General features: G+C 37.6%; 1 protein-coding gene across 1 annotated transcript in view; it reads right to left on the bottom strand.

Moving 5' to 3' along the window:
• LOC121304909 (WD repeat-containing protein 70-like) overlaps positions 1-20,155 on the bottom strand; it is a 141,664-nt gene extending 121,509 nt beyond the window's left edge. Inside the window, exons 1-5 of the mRNA XM_041236335.1 lie at positions 20,105-20,155; positions 18,857-18,916; positions 17,885-17,968; positions 17,580-17,697; positions 15,797-15,983 (exon numbers count right to left, since the gene is read on the bottom strand). Of these exons, the coding sequence (XP_041092269.1) occupies positions 15,797-15,983; positions 17,580-17,697; positions 17,885-17,968; positions 18,857-18,916; positions 20,105-20,135 (480 nt within the window). The 5' untranslated portion in view covers positions 20,136-20,155. The remainder of the gene's footprint in view (positions 1-15,796; positions 15,984-17,579; positions 17,698-17,884; positions 17,969-18,856; positions 18,917-20,104) is intronic.
• Positions 20,156-22,507: the final 2,352 nt, after the last annotated feature.

Here is a 22,507-nt window from a genome sequence, read left to right as displayed (position 1 = left end):
TCTTCCATTTCATTTAGCTGTTCCTCATCTACTGTTATGTGTCTACTTTTGACAGTTGCTGGTGCACTTATTTTATTTTCTTCAGATGGAATGCCTTCTTCACTCAGTAAGTCTTTATCCCCAAATATATTAACGTAAATAGGTAGAATGACACATTTTTGGTAGTGGTTTTGTAACTAGCAACAAATAAAATGGTAATTTCTCATGTAATTTAGAATGTAGTGGTACGTAGTGATTTATTCAGTGTGAAGTGGCTCATTAGTATGCAAGCCATGGTATACACTATATATACGCACAGTCATGTGGTGCTGTTTAACCAATCAGAGGTTGTATTTTTCCAAGCCGTGTTTTATATTTATATGACCCCGTTCACACTTGCGGTTTAGGCCGGCCCAGGGCCGCCTATCTCATGTGTGAACGTTCAAAAAACGAAAAGGCGGTCCTGGGCCGGGTGAAATTTAGACCAGCTTTTTGATGCAGCCTAAAGTAGGCAATGCCGCCTCAGGCCCGGCCTATCGGTATGTGTGAACCCAACACAGGCCTTGGGCTTTCCTTAATGCGTGAATGCGGTGACGTAGCTCAAACCACTCCCCTCCATGGTTGAGCATAGCAGAGCAAACAATATCGGTTTTAAGAGATAGCAACTTAGCAGTTCATTTATTCAGCGCTTGTTAGGCACGTCAGGTTATTTTCACACGCACCGTTTATTTTACATATGCTGTTTTAATTATTTTTTTCTGAGTAAAACAGGTTTAAAAGGTATTGAATAGTAAAAGGACACCATCTCCAGCCAAGCCCCACCCCTAGTTCGCTGTATTTTTGAGTGCTGGATGCAAAGCAGCTATCTCCTTTATGTCCATGTTACCTCTGAGGTGCTAAGGGCTATCAGATACACCCTTTTGAGTGGAGTTCAGAGAAAAACCTGCAAGTATAAAACATATATCACATATAATTTCCATTACATGAGAACAGGTGTTAAAATTTCATGTTGATATTGGACTCGGCTCTCACCAACGAAGATATAGCTTCTTGTACCGTAAACTAATGTGATCCATCTGTAGCTATCCTTGTGCCTGGTGCTGATGGCTGAAGTGTAATGCTGGCTCCAGGGATCAGCCTGTTTTGCCTCCCTGGTCCATCGGCACACACAAAGGCTGCAATGCTGGCTCCAGGGATTCTGGCGTTCCAGCCTCATCCAACACCTCCCCACCCCCCCCACAATCTGTTCCCCACTCAGCTAAGACCAGCTTACTTGCATGGGCAAGACTTGAATTCTGAAGTGAAATCAATGGACAAAATCTGCAAGTGAGCGTCACAAGGATGCACATTAAATATACTGGAAGAACTAAATCAGTCCCGCCAACTGAACATAACTGCACTGTATGCCAGAGGCATACCTAGCCAAACTTTAATCTAAGAGTGGGCTGGAGTTTGCTTTCAAATTGAATGAGTTTCCCAGAAAACAAAAGGAAATGTTTTTACTGTAACAGCACAAAGACAATGAAGCATCCCTTCCATAAATCATTGTAAATTAACACTTGGAAGAACTCTTATAAGCTTACTGTATACGTTAATGTTAAGCACCTTTCTAAAGGTCTGCAAACAAACTGGTCTCCAGTTTGGAGAGGCATTCATATTGGTGGGTGGACCAGTCTGTTCACAAGTCAATTTTCACACCTACTACATTTACAAATTGAAGTCCCAAGAATTTAAGCAATTTTGCAGAGTGGAAATGTCACTGAACTTACTTCCTTAACTGTAGGTACATTCAGCTCAAGCACTGCTAGACAAACAACCAACATGCTTTTCACATAAAAAAAGCAGAATTTGAAATACCTTTTGAAGAAAGCTCTTCATGATAACTAGAAGGAGGAAATATCAGCCAATTGGAAGAAACAATGTCCTCCTCATTGAGATACACATGCTATCATGAATTTCCTGCGCATGATCATACATATATTTTAGATTTGTCCTAAAATTGTTATTGATGAAGTGCCCTGTGTAACAAAACTTAGGTCAATGTATCAACATAAACCCAATCCCTTATAATGCTTTTGAGCATTGCATTGGTGCGATTCTTTTTTTACTTTTGTACGTTTAACGTAATTTCCTCCAAGCTTGTAATGCCCAATCGCTTTTCCCCCTCGCCGTGCAGTGGGCATCCTCCAATCTCCCGACCAAGCCACCTTCCTTTTTCACCCAGGAACTCGAGGGTTAGATGCCAACAAGCTACCGACCTCTGGAGAACAAAAGTTAGCCCTGCAGGTATTCACCCTTGAGCTCACTGCCAGAGGGGTTCGCTGCGGCATGATGAGGAGAAACATTCCCTGCCAGTTTTACCTCACAAACCCATAGGAGCAGCAGAGCCAATGTGACCGGCCTACTTCACACAGCTAGAACGAGAACCTTTGTTGTATGACACCCTGTACAGCACACCACTGCACTCAGATACCAGACATGGGCTGGATTTTCTTTGTTGCTTAACTTTCTGACATGTTTGCCAGCACTATTGGATTCACCATTACCATGAGTGTTAGACATTCCAAAATTAAGATAAAGAACGAAAAAAGACACTGACCCATTTTTCAATAAAGGAATGTGGTCATATTCTTTTATGCAAATGTTCAACTTTAGGCAGAGAACTAAAAAGTATGTTATTGTTTAAAGGTCTGTATCAGTCTTTTGAACCCCAAACCCTTTCAAGAAGGATACATTCTGAAAATAGCAGTCACTATATTGCATCCCAGTGCCACGAAATGGTGCAAAAACAAACTTGCGTAGTAATTTGTCACTTACAATTCAAAAAGGCTCTTAAATGTAAACTATACACACACATTATATATATAATATATAATATTAAAAGCACACAATAAAAAACAACTGTGAAATGTACATACTGTGCATAGACAACTGAATAGGCATACTGTAGACAGGAAATACAGCTGTGGACAGACATTAGCAAGAAAGATGACAGATAAATGATAGACTACACCAAATGAGTGGTAGGAAGTCAATTAAATGATCCTTAATACAAACACCTTCACCTCTAATAGGTGTGCCTGGTATTCCATGAACGGGGTAATAAATCTTGGGAAAGTGATGTTCTCTGTTTCAGGAAGGAAGGCCTATCTTCTATCATACTTACACAGCTGGTTTCAATTCTCCTTATGCTTTGATTAGCAATTATCTCATGCTAGCAATCAATTTCATCCCAAACTGCGCCTTTAAGCTGTGTTATGAACTGTGACATAACTAAAGATTGTTATGGCGTGTGACATAACTGTGAATTACTAATCTCTAATTAGACCTAAAAGGCTTTACACATCTGAGCATTTGTAAGCCAGAGATGCACTACACTGTTTGAAACTACCATGTTCATATTTTATAAAAACAACAACAAAGTACTCCCTTTACAAAAATAGTAGAAAATGTACCAACTTCAGAAGAAGAGGACTTAAACAGACGATCTGATTAACCCTTGGAGGATTTACCAGATGCATTTAAAAAGTGGCAGAAGGGTGGTCTACTATAATTCTCTCAATTAATTAATTTTCACATAAAAATAATTCAACCCCTTTTGTCTTTCCTATGTAAAGTGAATGATTTAGTTTATTTTGGACTCACACAGCATGTTTAGTATCTCAGACATCTCGTAGCATTTCCAGGTTTTTTTTTTTTTTTTTAATATATTTGTTTTTGTTATTTATTTTTTTGTTTATGGATGTTTTGTCATGTAAATTACACATTCTGCTTACCAAACTGGATCTCACTAAACACCTAGACACTAATTATGGTACATCAGTAGAAACCTACAATTTAAGGAGGGGCACAACAATGCAGGTTACCCATTATCTGGTGAACTACAATTAGCAGGCATGTTATGTTCACGTAGCACAGTTTTTAGAAGTATTTGTTAAAAAATAACTAAACCTACCCACTCTAGTTTCAGAAAAATTCCAGACAAATAAGACTAACTGACAAGTGCAACGGTAGGGAAAGGGATTAAATATAGAATTAATAACATTGTTTTTATCCTAATAATAAGAGTATGACTACATATATTTGTGCTGAAAAGAAACATAAGCAGAACGGGTAAATTACAAAGCATCTATAAAAACTTAAATACAGAAATAAACAAACACAGATATAATGCAAAACTGGAAATGACCTAAGATGTCCGAGATACTAGACATGTCGTGCGAGTCCAATATAAAACTAAATCATTCACTTTATATAGGAAATACTAAAAGGGTTGGATTTTATTTTTGTATGAACATTAATTAGTTGAGAGAATTATAAAACCCTAAAAATACAATTCAGTTTAATAAATATCCTGTGTATTGTGTATAACTGAGATCTGTCTACACCATCATTACTTGTTTATTTAGCAGACACCTTTATCCAGATTCCTGTGTAAGGAAGGTAGGAGCACAAGGAGTTTAAGTGACTTGCTCAGGGTCACATGGTGAGTCAGTGAGTGAGCTGGGATTTGAACCAGGGACCTCCTGGTTACAAGCCCTTTTCATGACTTCATCTGGACAGCTAAATCTTCAAGTATTTACTGAGCACAATAGAATCTAAACAAACTGCCCCACACTTCCTGATGATAGAATATCCTCATACAGTTGGTCTGTGGAACATCTGGATGTCAAGAAACTTGTATCTTGTGTTAAAGGAAATTACTAAATCAACAACCTGCCCAGTAATGTTCTAAAAGAGAGTGGAAATGTTTATGAATCACACTCAGGAAAGGTAACTGGACATTCAATAGACACATGTGTCATTTTGTTTTCATGCACTTGTCAGGGAGACTACTCTACCCTTGTACCGTATCGTACAGATGTCTGTAGGTGTCATTTTTTTCCCCCCATGCAAAGTTTCCTAATGCAGTGAATTAGGTCCTCAAACTCTGAACTTGATAGCCAAGTTTACACTACACATGCAATATAACAGAAATTCATGCTGTACCGTATGCTTTGCGTCCATAAAGTTTGACTGCCGTCAGTGTCAGGCTTGTATTAAACGTTGCATTTTTACTGTGTCTCAGGAGAAATGTTCAGCTTGGCAGTGAAAATATAATAAAATTTGCATATTAGGGATGCACCTTAGTCTGGAGTGGATTGTATTTTGAACGTATATTACTGGTGGTGAAACTGGGTGAAACCACATGATGACCACGAGGTCCAGCAGATTTTTTGTGTGTGTGTGTTTTTGTTTTCGTAATCAGGTATCTTTTGAAATCAGTCCATTTCACTCTGATGAAGCAGTTAATTATCAACCTTTTTTTTATTGAAATCATTCCACATGGTTATTACCATAATGGGAGGTACACAAATCCAATATTTGTAGATGATGCAAAATATAATTTGCAAGCAGTTAACCAATTACTTCACCTCAACTCCTTAATTTAACAAAAACTCCCTTAAATGGATGAGCGGTTCTTAAATTCTGCATAGCACACAGATATGCAAGGCAAACTAAATCACCCCAACACAAAAGAGGGTTATATAAAACCAGCTGTAACAAAGCCAAGGGGAAAAAAAAATTACCAAAATAAATTTCTCTTAGACTTTGCGTATCATACTGGAGTAGTTATCTTTCACCCTGGAGATAGACTGAGTGGTTGATTAATACAGCCCACACTGCATATGAACTTTTGAATGTTCTTAAAATCTTTTCAACATAGTGACACAGATCTGGGGACTGTTTCCATAAAGCTCATCTAACCTGTGAAAGTATCTTAAGCTTTTTCAGCCTACTGGATGTCCAACCATTTCATTTTTTTTTTTTTTCTTTTGCCCAAAAGGTTAGTTGAGATCAAACACTGCTGCAGTGATCATTTATCATGAGGAATTGTACAGCAATTCAAACATGCACACACCACAAGATATTTATTTAAAGCTGCAATTATCTTGACATAATGTCTACATTAAAAAGAGATTTCTCTTACAAGTTTAGCCGAGATAAATAATGTTCAATTTGCCAACTCGCATGAGAAAGACTTAAGGCTCTTACACACCAGACGCGACTCAATGAGCAACACGACAAAGCGATGCGAGAAAATCAATAAAATCAATTTTCAATAGTGCCCTTCACACCAAAGGCGACACGACAAGTGACGTTGCCACAGACACAAATTCCACAAGAACCTGGTCCTATTTTTGCAAATTCATCGAGCGACAACTACACAACTGAGCAATCAAAGAACAGCTTCATGTCATGTGGTTTGAAATCAAGCCCTGTTTCACTTTGTGACGGGGAAAATCAGCTTTCTTGCAAAACAGTGTTACTTAAATCGCAAGCAATTGGGATTTGAATGACCCATTTCTGTGCCTGAAGATAAAATGCAGTGAAAATGATTTATTATTATTTCTCTGAATATATTAGGAATAAACATTTCAACAGAATGGTTTCAAAGTTGGGACAGGTAGTGTTCTATTGAACTTTGCAGCAACATATTTAATATGTGAATGATTTTACTGTTTTTATAGTAACTGAAGAATGCATGAAGTTATGCATATATAATATTAGGATATGACGGCAATTACAATCCCTTTATATAAAACAGTTTATATTTATGCGATAACTACAGTGCCCAACAAGTGCATAAGAGGCTTTCAAATAGGTCAAATGCAAAACAGAGTCAGTTACGTGCTGCTTCTGTTTTGAGACTTCAACAGGATCAGTCTTTCTTGACGAAACTGAACGGCATTCCACTTGTTTTATATTGTATGATCAAATACACATCAGCAACTATTACTTCAAATGGCTTGACAGTGTCTGCAAGTTTTTGCAGACATTTTTGTTGGTTGGGAGTTGAAACTCAATGTGTTCATTCTTACTTAATGTCAGTTTGGGTCTTTGTGGCTTTATGAAACAAACAATAGTATCCAATATGTATGCTTATACCATAAAAAGGTAAACATTCGAAGCGCATAATAAAAGGAAATGGCGGTGATTAAACTAAAACCAATAAACTTGTCTGGCAATGTGGCAGTACATTCTGCTGGTGCGCAATGCCGACAGCATAAAAATATAGCCTTTATTATAAAATATTACTGTCAGTTTAGTCCTCGAAATGAATCTTCAAGACAGCATTAAATTGCCTTTACATACCAGTTGTTGGTTTTGCCATTTCCACTTAGGAAAACTAAATGAAGGACCCAATGGATTTGCTTGCTCACGTGTGCCCCAGCATCAATCATACTAAGTTGTGGCTGACATTCAGCATTATGCACAGCCAGGTTATAAAGCTTGAACATAGGTAGATAAACCCAGCCTTAAAAGCTGCTTAACAGCTTCAATACACCATACAAGGAAGCAATTTACTGGGCTGTGTGGTTTTGAGCATTTCTACCTCTCCCCCATTACAGCAGAAAGAAAACTACTATCAGGACACACTGCTAAATCATTTGTACTGGAAATGAGCAAGGTCATGACTATGCACCACGTAGCATTTTTCTGGCTGTACTGGAGACACTGACCGAGCTACAAGTGCAGGTATTCAGTTTAATTACTGTTAAAATTAGGGTGAAAAACAAAAAAACATCTTTAGATAAGCCTATTGGATGTCCAACCACTGCTGCACTAACCTTCAATCTTAACCTATATAATATTACTAAATTTGTACTGTAGACAGATGTATACATAAATCATCCTCTACATATGCGCTCCAGCCTAATTGCACCCATACTTGTACATGTTTCATAGATCATTACCATGCTAAAGTCAGAAAGCTGTACAAACTATGCCTTTGTATTTAAATAGGCTATATGCCAGTCAAACCACATGTTGGTAGAAAATGAAAGTTAATTTATATTGAGCCAAGAAGATAGCTTATTGAACCCTGTTATAAGTGGATTCTTTCAATCCCTAATGAAGCCTCTGTTGCCCTCCAGTGTTCATACCACGTAGTTGCCATCCAACAAGTTTCATTACTCATGATACTAGTTGTACATTTACAGCAGCGTAATAAAGCACTACTGCAGATTAAATAAAATTGATCAATCTATATGAAATCATCATTTTTATTTTCCATGTTTTTTTTTTTTTTTTTTTTTTTTTTTTTTTTTTAAAGTCACTTGTCCAATTAAACAGTCTTCTTGTCCCATGGTAGGTGGTTTGGGAACATGGATACAAGAAAACATAAGTATATTTTACAACTGTACCTGGACAGTACAGGTTTTTCAAGAATTCTACAGGTCACATGGAAATTGGTTACCAGACGCTAGACTACTTTAAGTAAATACTTTTTGTTTAAATGGTAAAATAATGCAAATGCTTAAATCTACACACATTATACACAGAATAATTTACAACATAGATGCAACATTTACCTTAAGCACCTTTTTTTAGGTTTATTTTAGATAGAAAAAATATATAATGCCCTGGGTCACAAGATATTGCCATTTCAAGAGTCTACCTAAATTAAAATCTGTGAAAGTAAGTAGGTGTGTTCTCTTATCAAACATAACAAACAAAATACTTGTGCTGCAGAGCATACATTGCACAGCGGTCCCGTTTAACTTTTTTTCAAAATTGCTTTTTTTAAGATGTCATTTTCACTGCTCATGTACTCCCTGCCAATAGCAGAGCTAGGTAACGAAGTGTGCCCACCTCCTGTCAGTTATCAGTAAGAAAGACAACTTTCTCCTTTCTCAAAAATATCGTGTCAAGTTTCTCCAGTTGTAGTTGAGCATTTTTCTATTTGTTTTAGAAATGAACGAGTATTTGAAACTTGATCAAAGTATTCGAGTAGTAATTTTATTTAGAATACTCTAATCATGTCTGTGACAGGACACTGTAATGAAAGCTCAATTCGCAGCTGCTGGACAGCAAATCAATAGGGAAGACACGATTGGTCCACACGTCTGTCATCAGCTGGATCCAAACAACACTCACCTTCAAAACCTGCCAGTCAAACTGCCAACCCTGTTTCAGTTCTTTCTGCAATAGCCAATCCACTCCCTGCCAGCTTGAATGATGCCCCGCCTCCAACAACAAGTTTCGAGTCCGATGCTACACGGACTATTCAACAATTGTATATGTCCAGATAAATTATAATAAGAAAGAGTGAGACACCAATAAATAAATATGTTAGCAATAATAATAATTTTATGTTTTTAACCATTTTCCTCAGTGGAATGTTACCTGCCAAAATATCAGAAGTTCAATGCAATTATTTATATTATTTTATATAAAAACATTTATATTATCATGCAATGCTGGCTCTGAGGATCAGCCTTAATTTAGCCTCCCCAGTGCATCAGCATGCACAACTTTTGAATGAATTTTATTTATAACTTTTATACATTTATTGGAATTAATTAGTTCATTCTTTTCTGTTGAGTCCCGCTGGCATAATCATGTTCAGTCAATTTATCCATTTACTTTCTTTTATTCTTCTATATGTCGCATTGTTTAATTTTATCTGTTCTAATACTACAAACTTTATATAATTGATGTCATGTCATTGACTGGTGAAGTGCTGTACTATTGGTTCATTCATTTTTTATTTCTAATTAATGAAAGGTGGTTCTGAATTATTTTATATAAAGTTGTTCCAGTCTCTCCAACATATTTTATTTAATCACAGGCTATTCCATAAACAACACTGCTATTTTTACAGTAGGTATTAGTATTTAGCAGATATGTGTTGTTCTTATGTTTAATTATATTTTTACTTTTGTCCATGAATTTACACACTTTACATGTACTAGTGTAAGTATTTGTACTACCTATTCTGTCAATTATTCTTTTATGTTTACTGTGAACTAAAATATCACCTAAATTAGCTTCTCTTTTGAATGTTGCAACTGGGGCCTTAAGAAAAACTTTTTTAATTTCTTCTGAATTATGTAGAATCCGCAAGTGTTTCCAAACTATCTTAGAAATATTGGGCAAAAGTTTAGAGTAAGTCATTACTAATGGGACTCTTGACCTTTTTATCTCTCTTTTTAGTCTATCCACTTTTCTTCACTGTCTAATTCTTTCTTTGCATCCTCTTTAAAGATTTGTTTTTAATAAATTTTTGTTTTACATAGTCACTTTATATATATATATATATATATATATATATATATATATATATATATATATATATATATATATATAAGTGTGTGAATATTATTACTTTTTAATTGCATTAATTTTGCACACATCACCTCCTCACATTTCGCTTATTTACAGGTTCATACATAATCGCCCCTCTACAATTGAGCACAGCACACCTACAACCCCCGCCCAAACCCTCTGAAACATTTCCAGCTGATGCACCAGTGCATAATAGGTGAAATCGAGACAACAGCAGCACCCTAAACACCAGCAACACATTCCTTGTCATCACCCCTCTCTCCCAGTTCTTTAGTATGGCCATACTTGCCTGACCCAAGAGGAAATTAGCCAGCTGCACTCTACTTTTTACCTTTGCAGTATATAACCCAGAATATACAGTCGCAGACCAGTAAACAGTTCCTTAAAAAAAAAAAATAGACGAGGCTGTAGTCTTGAACAGTGAAAATAACAATGGAATATTGTTTCTCTGCTATTGCATAAAATACATTTATCAGAACCCCCTTGTTTAATAATGGTAAGTAAAGAGTTACTGGCCATAACAGTATGCAACACTCTCCACTGTAAATGTCCTACTCACTTCTGCAGTGGTGGCTTATACAGAGCCCTCCAGGCTGGAACAATGGCCTCACCTACATTTGTTTTCACGACAACATGTGTCTGGAAGTTCTTTGACATTTTTTTTAAGTGTTTAATTTTCACACAGTCTGTATAGCTCTTTTTTTCCCCCCCATTTGCACTGAAGTGTATGGTATAGCTGTCCCCAAACTGCAAAAGCTTGTCTGGACTGTCCTCTCTGTTCTACAGCTGGTCTAGCCTATAACCCAAAACACTGGGATTTCTGACTCCAGGCTGTCAGTAACTGTAAAGAACTCCCCCAGTACTGCCAGGCACTCTCCTGACATCAGCACACAGCTGCAATTAAACACACACCAATGAATCTTACTGACCTCACACTCAACTGACCTACCAGGAACTCAGGGCTTTTCCAAACTCACCTGTCCAAATGTTTAAGGACTCCTCTAGACATTAATTTTTATAAAACTATCAGATTCTAAAATTGGCCAGGTCAAAGCTTGACTGTATACCAATGGTATACACTAAAACCAATACAACTAAAAAACAATAGTGTCACCTTGCAAAAATCTCACTGGATCCTAAACAACCTTAGAAAAACCAGGTTAAACAGACAGGTTGAGCTTTTCAGTGTTTATTAAAAACATCTGTCTATCAAAGTTCAGATTCTCCACTTTAGTTTCTTTCATAAACACCAGTGCTTTCCAGGGGAGAGACTCGAGGGGCAAACAGCAGCCTCTGCAGAGACTGGAGTCAAAATGCTGCAACCCTGCTACATCCACCAAGCCCTACCCACCCTCCTTTACAAGCAGATAAAGCACACTGTTTAACCCAGTGAATACCGTCCCAGAAACACTCTGCTAGAAGTCTTTGGATCTCCTTTACCAGCAACGATGGGGGGTCTGCACAAATGAGCTTGTGCCATAACAGTGAAGTGACCAGAGTGTTAATAACCAAAACCCTACCCCTAAAGGATAGTTTTGTTAAGTCAGCTCCAGCACTGCAGCCTTCCATTTACCTGTTCAATAACCCCACTCCTGTTTTCCTTTGCCACCCCCTCTCTTCCCATAAACACATCCAGACATTTAAAATCTTGCTGATTCCACTGCAGACTGGCAGCTACAAACAAGGGACGAGCACAATCTATAATTGAGTCTTTTAGTTAATAGTATTTTTATTACCAAATGGAAATATATCACCAAATAAGATTTCAGTTTGAAACTTACAATTTACCGCTAGCCCCCTCCCTGCATAATAGAAATGTCAAAATGCAGAACTATTTACTTTACCGTTACAAGAAAGGAGAGCACCACCGTTGCCATACTCGAGCAGTAACGCTCCGGAAAAACTTACTGACCTGAGTGTTGTCACCTCCCTCAATCCTCTCCCCAACATTGCCATTGTTTGCCTGTTCAGAGCCCACATTCCCTCCCCTCTGCTTCTGGCTCTACAGCACCCTCAATAATCACCCCAGTAATGTTAGAAGTCCAGCTTCCTGGCTGGCCAGCTCAGTGATACTTTCCTCTGCTTCACTTTCCCTCTGACCTTTACTGTAACATACACATGCATGTATTATGTACACAATTTCAAAACAAAATCCTATTATGTTCAGAACCAGATGCAGCTCTCTTTGGCTCCAGCTGGTATTCAAAAGTCAGCACAAAATCCTTCTTTGACATGGCTGTTGATATTCAAATCAATCTGCAGGGTTATATAGGAAATTCCAAAGACAACAAAAACCATACATGCTCTGTACACCAAGAAGAAAGGCTTCTAGCACAAGGGCTCCACCTACCAAAGGCACAGAGAACATCATGCAGAAGGGAGCAACTTTATAAACCACAACAAACTGGTGGCAAATCATCAACAGCTTCAAGTTACAGGACGATAACTTCTCCCTGTAGTGTGGCAGGCCCAGAATCCTGTCTATTGCCACTGTCAGGCCCAACGCCAATACCTCTTAGCGCAGCCTCAGACTGCAGCAAAATTTAATAAAACTGACATACCAGTCCCTGGTGCTCAAAAGACAGCACTATGTACTGTAAGGCTGTACCAACATCTTTTTTAGGTTTGTGTTTCTATATCTGCTACATTTCTGTGGACAAAGCCAGGATGGACTGCAGTATTGTGTTAAAACTATCAATATCATAACTGATCACATGCCAAACTCTCTCTAAGAACAAAATGACATGCCCAGAAGAACTCAGCATCTGGATCCCATCAGCAGCAAACCTGGTGTTCCTTGAAACTCATAATACACACCTGCAAATGTGACAAGCATTTTAAGGGCAATCCTTTTTTATTACACACTTGTTTGTAAAATCAAAAACTATATATTCAACAAACTGCAGACGCCCTGCTGCAAACAAACCAGGTCCCACTGGATAAACCTAGACCTCACTGCACTCAGTTTTAAATTCCCAGCCCACTGTTCTTAACTTCTTGCACATTTATTACTCAAGCATCTTGAAAATGTTGGGTTATGTAATCAGGAAACGCCACCCAGTTAATCTTATATTACAACACACAATGAAATTGAATCTGCCTTTTCTTATGAATTATTTTTTTTATTATGACTTCATATACATGTAGAACATCCAGGCTTGAGAACTAATTTATACTGTTCAGTTCACTGTGGCCCTTTGGTCAGCATAGGAATTTCAATGATTATAGGAAAAACTGACCATTTTTATTATAGTGTCTATAGAAAGTCTACACCCCCTTTAAAAATGTTCACCTTTTGTTGCCTTATAGCCTGGAATTAAAATGCATTATTTATTTTTTTTCATTTATCTACACATCCTACCCCACAACTTCAAAGTGAAAAAAATATTCCAGATACTTGTAGAACATTAATAAAAAATACAAACTTAAATAGCTTGGTTGGCTAAGTATCCACCCCCCTTGTAATAGCAATCCTAAATTAGCTCAGGTGTAACCAATCGCCTTCAAAATCCCACACCAAGTTAAGTGGCCTCCACCTGTGTTAAATTGTAGTGATTCACATAATTTCAGGATAAATTCAGTAGTTCCTGTAGTTTCCCTCTGCTGGGTAGTGCATTTCAAAGCAAAGACTCAACAAGCAAAGAGCTACAGGCTTTTATGGCCAAGACGTGCATGTGACAACAATATCCCCAAGCACTCCACAAATCTGGCTTGTATGGTAGGGTGGCAAGAAGGAAGCCATTATTCAAGAAAGCCCACCTTGAATCCCGTTTGAAGTATGCAAAAAAAAAAAAAAATACTCCCCCAAAGCACACAGCCAAAGCTACACTGGAGTAGATAAGGAACAAAAAGGTAAATGTCCTTGAGAGGCCCAGTCAGAGCCCCGACCTAAATCAAATCAAGAATTTGTGGCATGACTTGAAGACTGCTGTCCATCAACGCTCCCCAAGGAACTTGACAGAGCTTGAACAGTTTTGTAAAGAAGAATGGTCAAATATTGCCAAATACAGGTGTGCAAAGTTGGTAGAGACCTATCCAAACAGACTCACAGCTGTAATTGCTGCCAAAGGTGCTCCACCAAGTATTAACTCAGGGGGGGTGGAGACTTATCCAATTATGATCTTTCAGTTTTGTATTTAATATATAATTTTTTTCTCTCAATAAAAACTTGTTTTCCTCTTAACAGTGTGGAGTATGGTGTGTAGATAAGTGGAAAAAAATCCTCTTTTAAATGCATGAAACTCTGAGGCACTGACACAGCAAAATGTGAAAAAAGTTCAAGGGAGTGTAGACTTTCTATAGGCACTAATTAATTTATATATATATATATATATATATATATATATATATATATATATATATATATATATATATATATATATACACACAGTGTTGTGTAACACTGAAAAAGGTTAAGTACCACTTTGTTGAAACTATTTAATAAACCTACATTACATATTTAATTGCATTTAGCAATTGCAACACCTCAAGCAACAGCTTTGTCATCAACTCACTTCAGAGAAATCATAGAAATCAGAAATCCTCATGCCATATTCTAGCTTTAATTGTAAGTAGCAGTTCCCCAATATTGTAAGAAAAGATACAATGTTTCCAATCTTTGTGATAAAATGTAATACATTAATTAAAACAAAAATTAAGAGATCAATCGACATGAGTCGATGAGTGGTGAAGATGGAGAGACGCGAGCTAATGTTACTTTAGTTCTAATCAGTCTAAAGAATGTGGCATACATAAAGACAGACATTGTACAAATTGTAAGTTTGACATACAGTAAGTATAGACAAACTAAACACCATACTCTCAATTACATGTGCTAAAGAATGTCCTAACCCTGTATAATCACAATTCAATAAACAGTTCTTTTTTTAGTAAATTACAGAAGAATAACACTTCCACAATTCCTCCATTTACAAGGATATGCATTCCCAGCAGGGCATAATACATTGAGAAGCCAAAAGCAATATCCATATGCACAGTAATGTGATCATTTCTGCTGTTTGTACAATGCTTTAGAAAACTATTTTTGACAATAAATCTGTTACATTAAAAAGTCTGTACATTCAAACTTGTAGGACAGTAGGCATTAAACAAATGTAAATAGTAAGTTTCATTTTTATTGTTCCTATTTGTCTATCTGGTAAAAAGGTCTGTGCCTGAAAGCAGAAACTGCAGAACACCAACCCAGATGTTCCACCATCTTCACCTGCATCCTGACTGAGCTCTTATGCAGCAAAAACAGAAAGAGCTGATGACAAAAGCAGTCAGGCTGCATGAGTCACTGTCTAGTAGTGCCAAGCACACACCAGATCCCCAAGTAAAGAGCCCAAGCCTGTGTGGCAGAGTAACAAAACAAGCAACTTGCTGTTTGATTGCTGCTCTAGCTGGAACTCTTGATCAGAGAACCAGAAGTGACCACTGGCTTGATTTTACACTGCACTTTCGCTCAACCTTACAAAAACACGTGATCTGATTTGGGCTGGAAACTGATCCAGTGTGATAAAACGGTTAAGGGTAAGCTACCATGGCTATTCCAGTCTAGATCTCTGTTCCCATTGTGGCCTTAATTACTACAACTGGAACAATTCAAAACTGTGATCAGAGTTTGGTGTAGATCAGAGGTGGTAGACTGAAAGTCTTAGTTACTGGACAAATACTAAAAAACATCAAAACTGGATAAACTTACATCATCTTCCCCCTCATCCTCCTCCTCATCACTGTCTTTGTACCCGGGAGGAAGAGGAGGCCCCACAAATTCTTCATCCTCCTCTGCTGCTCTTCGACTAGACAGCTGACCTGGGGGAGGGGGGCCAATCAATTTGTCCTCTGAATCATCTTCACTATCGCTGCTGCTGCTGTTGTCGGATTGAGCTCTTTCATGAAAGGAAAGAATGTATTAGAATTTAAAAGGAACATTTTTCATCTCGCAGGTTCAAGCTTGGAATGTGCATTTACGCAGGGATAGTGTGACTGCTGATCTTAAATCAATTCTTGTTCACCCAAAGCGGACTGCTTTAAAAATGTGTGAACTTAGACTTGTGTACAGACTTTAGATACCATTTGGGCTACTTACTGGCTGCTAGAACACCACCCACAGTATACTTTCTTTTAAATTAATACTATTTGTTTAACCATTAAAAGATCCACTGATATTGAAGATCTAATTTGAAATAGCACCTTGGCAATTAACGATAGGTAAGATAATTTATTTTACAAAACTAAGAACCCATATGTATTTATTTAAAACTCTTCAGCTGCAACATCACCTTTACATGGGAGTCATGTGGGGTTCAGCAGGGTTCACTCAATTAAAACTCGACAATCGCACGACAGCAGTGAAAGAAACTAAATCTAAATAATTACATAACAATAAATTGACAACTGTTGAAAACGAATTAAACGACAGCTACTATAGGATTACTACATCTCAGTAACTATAGGAAGCGTACCATGGGAAAAAAATCTCAGTTTTATATTTTATCAGCTGCTTTAAAGTAAGTGACAGCCAGAGCTGTGTTTGTTGTTTTCTGTATTACGTGTTTGTTTTGTTGTTGCAGAGGAGGAGTGAGAGCAAGGAGCTGCAGCCACAGAGCCAGTCCACAAAGCACTGAACACTTCCCTCACCACACAACATCAGCACACACCATGGACCCGATTTTGAAGAGCACACTTTCGTGAACCGGACGTGGGAATACAATTGTTGTTTTTGTTTTTAAGTGTGAACACTCGCCGTGTTCCTCCACATACCACTGCTGGTAGGAGGGGTGGCTCTTTTTTGTTGTTTGTTAAAAAAACAGACTTTTTGGGAGAACCTCACTGTTTGGACTGTCTTTGTATTTACTACATCACTCACACTTGTCACAGCACCTTACTGGGCGACAGAATAGAACACATCTGATTTCAAATCAAAACAGGCTTTTTTTTTGGCAATCAAGGTCAAAGGACAAAGATTGATTGGTGTGATGGGATTATATATTATTTTTGAGTGATGCACTAATGAAAAGCACACTGTATATGTAGCTCAAATAGAATAAAATGTATTTATACAAAAGGTGGTTTGCTTTACTTTTCCTATGGACTCATTCCCTCAGCTAGTATCTCCTGAATCTAAGATGGCAATTCTGGTATGTTGATTTCACATGGAGCAACCCCATCACATTTACACATTATGGATGGCAAATGACAGAACCAATTCAGTGTGTAATGAACTATAAACTGCAGTGCATACAATTATTCTTATTAGAGAAGAAATTAAATACTCACTTGAGGAGTCACTAAAGAAACAGCAATTATGGCTACACATTTTAGTTTCCAAAATGTTTCACATTCAGCAGTTTTATATCACAGTGATGACTAATGTCATATCATACAGTTTAGCAATAAATATATAATACATTTACCTACCAATACATACTAATACTGTAAAGACTTGGCTTTAAAAAGGCAGTTATATTCAATATCTTTCTTACCTGGAAGATGACATAGCAGGGTGTCCTTTACCACCAGAAACAGAAGCCTTGCCAGCATGAGAATCCCCTCTCATTAACGCCTGCTTCTGCTTTTCAGCTTCTTTCATTTCTTGCTGCTCTAAGAACAGAATCAATAAGATTGTTTAACATATCTACACTTTCCCATACTAAAGTTACTATAATTTAAAAAACCCTGACTAAGTCACAGAACTGTGTCATTAAGCAAGTTTGCATACTTTTTAGACCAAATTTGCCAGAAAAAGTATTCTTCAAACAGCAATCTAGAGTCAGTTTTGAAGACTTACCCATGACTTTCTGGCTTCTTTCAATTGCAGTTCTTCTGGTCTGCTCAAATATTGCATCCAGATCAAACGTCCGGGCTTTTTTTCCTTCAGAAAGAAAACATTACATATATCTATTTGATCAAAAATCTGGCAAGGGATTGCTTTTTTTAAAATATATCAATATAGGTCAACAGTTGCATTCCAGTTAAATTCCCTCAGAGTTGTGTTTTATTATAGCTCAAAGGCATTCCGTGCAAATCATTATGGCAGAGAACAGTTTATTAAAAACAGCTTATCCCTTTTTTACTCCTGTTCCGAGTTATTATTATAGTACTTATCAATAACACTCAACAATTGTAGAAAGTAGCTGGAGCACACCAGTTTGGTCCAGAGTGAAACTGCCTAAAACGTAAGACCAGTGTTTAATCATTAACCTATCACCATGCAACACTGCTCCCAGTGGATGTAATACATTCCACACTTGTCCTACAGTCCTAGTTGGCATTTCTTTGACTTTCCAGTATTGCTTACATCCACAGACATCAGAGTGAGTTTTTAGACATCCGAGTGAGTTTTTTTTGTTTTGTTTTTTATTTGTCGCCACAATGTGAGGACTGAAACTGACATAGAAAGTACATAAAACGACATACTAAGTGATTCTAAACAACAAGAGTACAACAATCAATTAAGATGACTGCTATTTCTGACAAATACCGATTTTTTTTTTTTTTTTTTTTTTTTTTTTTTTTTTTGGGGGGGGGGGGGGGGGGGGGGGGGGGGGGGGGGGGGGGGGGGGGGGTTTAAAGAGCCTAGAAAGCAGTTTTCTCTTGAAAGGATGAGTGTGAAACATAACGCGCATACGAGCTACACTAATTAACACACTATTGCATTCTCCCATAGCTACCTCCCTGTGCTGCACCGTCATAACAGGTTGCTATAAATATTTACGAGTACTGTATGTATCCATGAGTTTTTCTTACAACTGAAACATACCAAACCCCGAGAAGCCCATGACTGAAGCGATATCTGCGTCGTTGCCAGCAGTTCCAGATGCTGAAATAGAAATGTAGAGAAAATCATGAAAGATCACACACAGAAGCTTTGCTTGCATGTTTTATTACTGACCAATCACTAACGGATGGCAAATCATTAAAGTGCGGTAAAGATAGCATTTAGTATAGTGTAAAGCCGACTAACAAGAACTAGTGGGGGCACAAGAAAATGGGGGCGTTGGACTAAATTAATCTCCATTAATACATTTTTATTTCAGGTTTATGCAATGATATCGAGTGGAATTACTGATGGAGTAAGAAAGAGCAGACTATATGCGAGTTGTTTGTTTTTTTATTTATTTTTTAAGGAAAACTGGATGGTTGAGTATTTCAGGTACATATCTTTAACAATATTACACTTAGAACATAAGAACATAAGAAAGTTTACAAACGAGAGGAGGCCATTCGGCCCATCTTGCTCGTTTGGTTGTTAGTAGCTTATTGATCCCAAAATCTCATCAAGCAGCTTCTTGAAGGATCCCAGGGTGTCAGCTTCAACAACATTACTGGGGAGTTGATTCCAGACCCTCACAATTCTCTGTGTAAAAAAGTGTCTCCTATTTTCTGTTCTGAATGCCCCTTTTTCTAAACTCCATTTGTGACCCCTGGTCCTTGTTTCTTTTTTCAGGCTGAAAAAGTCCCTTGCGTCGACACTGTCAATACCTTTTAGAATTTTGAATGCTTGAATTAGGTCGCCACGTAGTCTTCTTTGTTCAAGACTGAACAGATTCAATTCTTTTAGCCTGTCTGCATATGACATGCCTTTTAAGCCCGGAATAATTCTGGTCGCTCTTCTTTGCACTCTTTCTAGAGCAGCAATATCTTTTTTATAGCGAGGTGACCAGAACTGCACACAATATTCAAGATGAGGTCTTACAAGTGCATTGTACAGTTTTAACATTACTTCAGTATTTAGATGCCGAATCACGTTAGTAGAGGCGCTGGACTTTTTAATAAGTGTAACACTACCAATAAAAAGTGTGAATACATTTGACACAGAATTCTAAATAAAACCGACATCTCAACCAGATGAATTTGGGTCATTAAGACGTTAGCTTAGGTGATGTGTATTTTTAAAACGTCTATCACATTGTTTAATATGTATTGTGCAATACTCTGCATTTAACTGTCTGATCTTCTTTTAACATGTTTCAAAAGAATAATTAAAAGAAACCCCTATTGCTCTTACTCTGGTCTCGGTCTTCCTCCTGCTGCTCCATGTTGTTAGTTTACATGAACCGGCTAAACAACAAGTTGTAAAAAAAAAAAAGAGCAGCTTTGAAACAAAATGTAATGTAGAATCTGAGCAGCGCCATCATCTGGGGGTTGTTGGTTATGACAAGGGCTTCGCACGTTAAGTGCGGTGGTTGATGTTTACTGTAGGTGCCAATTAAGACATTGGAAATAAAAACTGAACAACTAAATGTTGCACTTAACTCGTAGCGCAGCACGTTTTATATATAATCTTAAAATCAACACAATATGGATCTAGATACAATCAAAACAACAACAACCGTGCATGCATACAAACTACTATTCACAAATGTTTGTAGGTGCTATGGAAAAAAAAAATAGATATAAAAGATACAGACACACACACACACACACACACACACACACACACACACAGTACCAGTCAAATGTTTGAGTAAACTAGGTTTTTTTCATAATTGACAATGTTTTATGTTGTATACATTTCTGTAAATACTTGAAAATAAAAACACATTACAATATACAAAACATAAGGAGTATCAAAGCAATGTTCAAGAAAATTGAAAATTGTCTCTAAATCTTGGATTCCTCAAAATAGCCACCCTTTGCCTTAATAACAGCCTCACAACCAGGCTTTCACTTAACAAGTTTCAGCAGGAAATCACCAGACATGTCTTCCCAGCTCTTCTGCAGCAATTCCCAGAGATGTAATGCACCTGGGGGTAGCTTTGCTTCGACTCTTCTGTCCAGTTCATCCCATACAAGTTCTATGGGATTGAAGTCTGGAGACTGGGCAGGCCAGGTCATTAGATTGAGTTGTCCTTCACTTTCCAACTTTGCCAGATCGTTTTTGCACAACTTTGAGGTGCGTTTTGGGTCATTATCTTGCTGAAGAATTAAGGACTGCCCAACTAGCTGTAATCCTGATGGAATGGCATGCCTCTGAAATATGCTATGATAGCCATGCTAGTTGAGCTTGCCATGGACTTGGTAAAGATCACCAACTCTGTCACCAGCAAAGAAACCCCAGACCATGACACTGCCTCCTCCATGCTTGACAGTGGGAACCACACATGCAGAACTCATGCGCTCACCCTCTCTGCATCTTGCAAATACTCGGCGGTTGGCCCCAAATATTTCAAATTTTGACTCGTCGGTCCATAAGACTTCCACTCCTCAAACGTTCAGTTTCTGTGTTTTTTGGCCCAGGCAAGTCTCTTCCTCTTATTCTGCACTCTTAACAATGGTTTCTTTGCAGCAATTCTTCCAGTTAGGCCAGCTTCACGAAATCTCCTCTGAACAGTTGACGTTGAAACATTTGTACTTCTAGTAGCATTTAGCTGAGCTTGTATTTCAGGGGCAGTTAATCTCCAGTTTCGCAGACTTGTGACTCGAATGAACTTGTTCTCTGATTCTGAGGTCACCCTTGCCCTGCCTGACCTTGTTCAGTCCTCATGAGTGCCAGTTTCTTCAAATCGTTTGATGGTCTTGGCCATAACAGTTTCAGACACTTGCAAAGTTCTTGCGATTTGTTTTAAAGATTGACCTCTATTTCTAAAAGTAATTACAGACTTTTTTTTTTTTTTTTTTTTTTTGCTTAATTGAGCATATTTTGTAATTTTCTGCTCCCTTACATTCAGGAATGACAAACTTGTGCCTATGCTACCTATATTTATAGTAATCATGGACCCTCACCTGTTAACAATAATTGGTGACAAAAGGTTAATTAGGTAACATGCTAGTTAACTCAGAGAACATCTAACAAAGACACTTTTATACTTAGGCCAGTGTTCTAACACCGTGTTATACACATTTCAGACTTTTAACTGACTTGGGCTTCAGACTGAAATCCCCTTGCTTTGGGTGACTATTTCATTGAAATTGACAAGCTTTACATTTTCATTTAAAAATTAAATTTTTGAATGTAATTCACTTATGATTATCAGCTTATATAAATACAGGTATCATATAATTAAAGAGTACGTGTTTATAGACAAGTTTATACAGTTAAAAGCATAGATAATCATGAAAAACTTGGTTTCAAGCAGGTGTATTCAAACTTTTGACTGGTACTGTGTGTGTATATATATATATATATATATATATATATATATATATATATATATATATATATATATATACACACACACACACACACACACACACACACTTGTTTCGTGTAATTGATTTCAAGCCAACATACATCAGCAATATCGGTGACCCCGGTATTACCATTCTGTAATGTTTCATTCGTTGCAGTCCTCCAGCCACGGTGTGGTTCGAGCTGCTCGGCGCTGCTTGCTCAGTGAGCCAGGCCCTAGAGTCGCCTCTCCGTCTCCTCTACTCGAGTGAACCTTCACATTTCACTCTGGTAGCGGCG

The sequence above is a fragment of the Polyodon spathula genome, chromosome 2 (assembly GCF_017654505.1).
Source record: "Polyodon spathula isolate WHYD16114869_AA chromosome 2, ASM1765450v1, whole genome shotgun sequence".
Lineage (NCBI taxonomy): Eukaryota > Metazoa > Chordata > Actinopteri > Acipenseriformes > Polyodontidae > Polyodon > Polyodon spathula.
This window is presented reverse-complemented; position numbering and strand designations above follow the sequence as displayed.